This window comes from Myotis davidii, unplaced genomic scaffold, assembly GCF_000327345.1.
Source record: "Myotis davidii unplaced genomic scaffold, ASM32734v1 scaffold107, whole genome shotgun sequence".
In the NCBI taxonomy this organism is placed as follows: Eukaryota; Metazoa; Chordata; class Mammalia; order Chiroptera; family Vespertilionidae; genus Myotis; species Myotis davidii.
In genome coordinates, this window is record NW_006383012.1 from 3,673,542 (window position 1) to 3,675,833 (window position 2,292).

The window sequence follows — 2,292 nt, forward strand, 5'->3', positions numbered from 1 at the left end:
CCCAGGAGCAGCATTTTTTCTGTTGTTTTTCGGTGGGACCTTGTTTGGTGACTAAGGATTCATCGTAAGATTGCTTTTCGAAGTTCCTTCTGTGTCATTGCTCTGGGAGCCTAACAAAACCTGAGAAGCCTAGAGATCTACAACCAAAAGTTACATTTCAGCATGAAGGTCTAGGGCAGCGGTTCTCAACCTGTGGGTCGTGACCCCTTTGGCGGTCAAACGACCCTTTCACAGGGGTCGCCTAAGACCATCCTGCATATCAGATATTTACATTATGATTCATAACAGTAGCAACATTACAGTTATGAAGTAGCAACGAAAATAATTTTATGGTTGGGTCACAACATGGGAAACTGTATCTAAAGGGCCAGAAGGTTGAGAACCACTGATCTAGGGGAACTTCAGGATGAAACTGTACAGGTTCAGAGCTTATTAAAAAATATTATAGAAAAAAAAAATGTACCATTTGCATTGGCACAAACAGCCTGCTTTTTGCTTGTCAGGTTTAACACTGCTGAACTTGAGTCCTTTTATGTTCAAAGTTTAGAGAGTTTACCTATAAAAAAAGAAAGAAAGCAAGATGTAAAGAATGAAAATTGTCACCTAAAACTGTGTAGAAATTAGGTTGCCTCCAATCAGTTATTTTTTTGTACAAGGGGCGAAAATTTGTTTATTCCAATCATGGTGGAAGTGGTTTAAAAAAAAAGTTTTCAACCCTCTGAAGTAAAAGAAATTAGACTCAAGTGGCCGTAACTGAGCTTCCCATCGGATTATTGTGCAAAGTCCCCTTTATTCCCCCCGCGGTGGATAATGCGTGTTCATTGTGGTTTATCTGGAGCCGGTTTCTTTTACACCCTCAGCCTGTATAAAGTCGAGCTAGGACCGGGGCCGGAGAACTGGGCGGCATCTGGGAGGCAGCATCCACAGTCAGAGAGAATGAAACAGTCGGGAACATGAGCAACTCCATGTGTTATTGACCTCCCCGTGGTATGAGCCCCACTTTTCACCTCTCAGTGCAGACCAGGAACCATTAGAAAGAGGAGGCGGACGGCATTCCGGATCTCCCTTGGAAATCCCCCCGAAGACTGTGTGCGCTGCTTTGTTCTCACCCTTCCTTTCCATTTCTCGCTCCTGTTTCTGACCTAGAATGATCGAGGCTCGGGCCCTGGCAGGACCGTGAACATCTGGCCAGCTTGGTTTGGCCACTTGGCCAAGACCAGGTTCTGAGAAGCAATGATGATGAGGGCCTTCGTCCTGTTGGCCGTCTTTGTGGAAGCCTCTGCGAAGTCCTGCACTCCGAATAAAGCAGGTACGCCCTGGCGCTAGGCCTCTTCCTGGAGATGCCCTGAAACCTCCCTTTGCAAAGCTCAGAGCTCTGCATATAGCCAAGTGAAGCACTTAAGCCCCACCCCCCACCCCCACAAGTGCCAATCAGAATTTTCCCATAAGAAGTAAAAAAATGTACTAGATAAAATTAGACTTTCTAAAAATCAGAGAATAGATGGATAGAGATAAAATCTCCACTTTTTAAAATATTTTCCACTTGATTTGAATTTCTATCCTGTGCCATCAATTAGCATTTCATATGAATGGACATTTTTTAAGTGAATGGATATTTTTTATTTTAAGTTATGTGCTTATTTTCATGGGATTTAAAATATATATACAGGGTGTCCCAAAAAATGTATACACACTTTTTTTCTGATAGGTCAATTGAAGTTTCTTTCTTTTCAGATTTAACCCATTAGAATGAATAATTATTCAAAGTGTGTGTACATTTTGGGGGGACACCATAGATATATATATCCAATCAATCCAATCTTGTTTCATAGGTACATTCCTTGAAATAAATTAAAGTTTAAAAGTCAGCCTGTCAGAGAAAGATAAATACCACATGATCTCACTCATTTGTGGATTATAGAGAACAACATAGACTGATGAAAAGGGACAGACCCAAAGACTGAGAAACAGCGATCAGGCTATCAATCCCTAGAAGGGAAGTAGGGGAGGGCGGGGGTAAGGGGAAGAGATCAACCGAAGGACTTGTATACATGTATATAAGCCAAACCAATGGACATGGACAACAGCGGGATGGGAGCATGAGTGTGTGTGCGGGGGGAGGTTGAGGGTTACTGGGGGAGGGGGGAAGGAAACATTTGTAACACCTTAAATAATAATAATAAAAAAAAAATTTGAAAAAAAAAATGTGAAAGTATTACTAATCTGAGAAATGTTAAATATTTAATTTGCCACCTGAAGTTTGAGGCTTCCTAGAGTTTAAAATTCAAATTA

General features: G+C 41.5%; 1 protein-coding gene across 1 annotated transcript in view; it reads left to right on the forward strand.

Annotated features, from left to right (window-relative positions):
- Positions 1-851: 851 nt before the first annotated feature.
- TECTB (tectorin beta) overlaps positions 852-2,292 on the forward strand; it is a 38,357-nt gene continuing 36,916 nt past the window's right edge. Inside the window, exons 1-2 of the mRNA XM_015557960.1 lie at positions 852-987; positions 1,147-1,305. Of these exons, the coding sequence (XP_015413446.1) occupies positions 1,234-1,305 (72 nt within the window). The 5' untranslated portion in view covers positions 852-987; positions 1,147-1,233. The remainder of the gene's footprint in view (positions 988-1,146; positions 1,306-2,292) is intronic.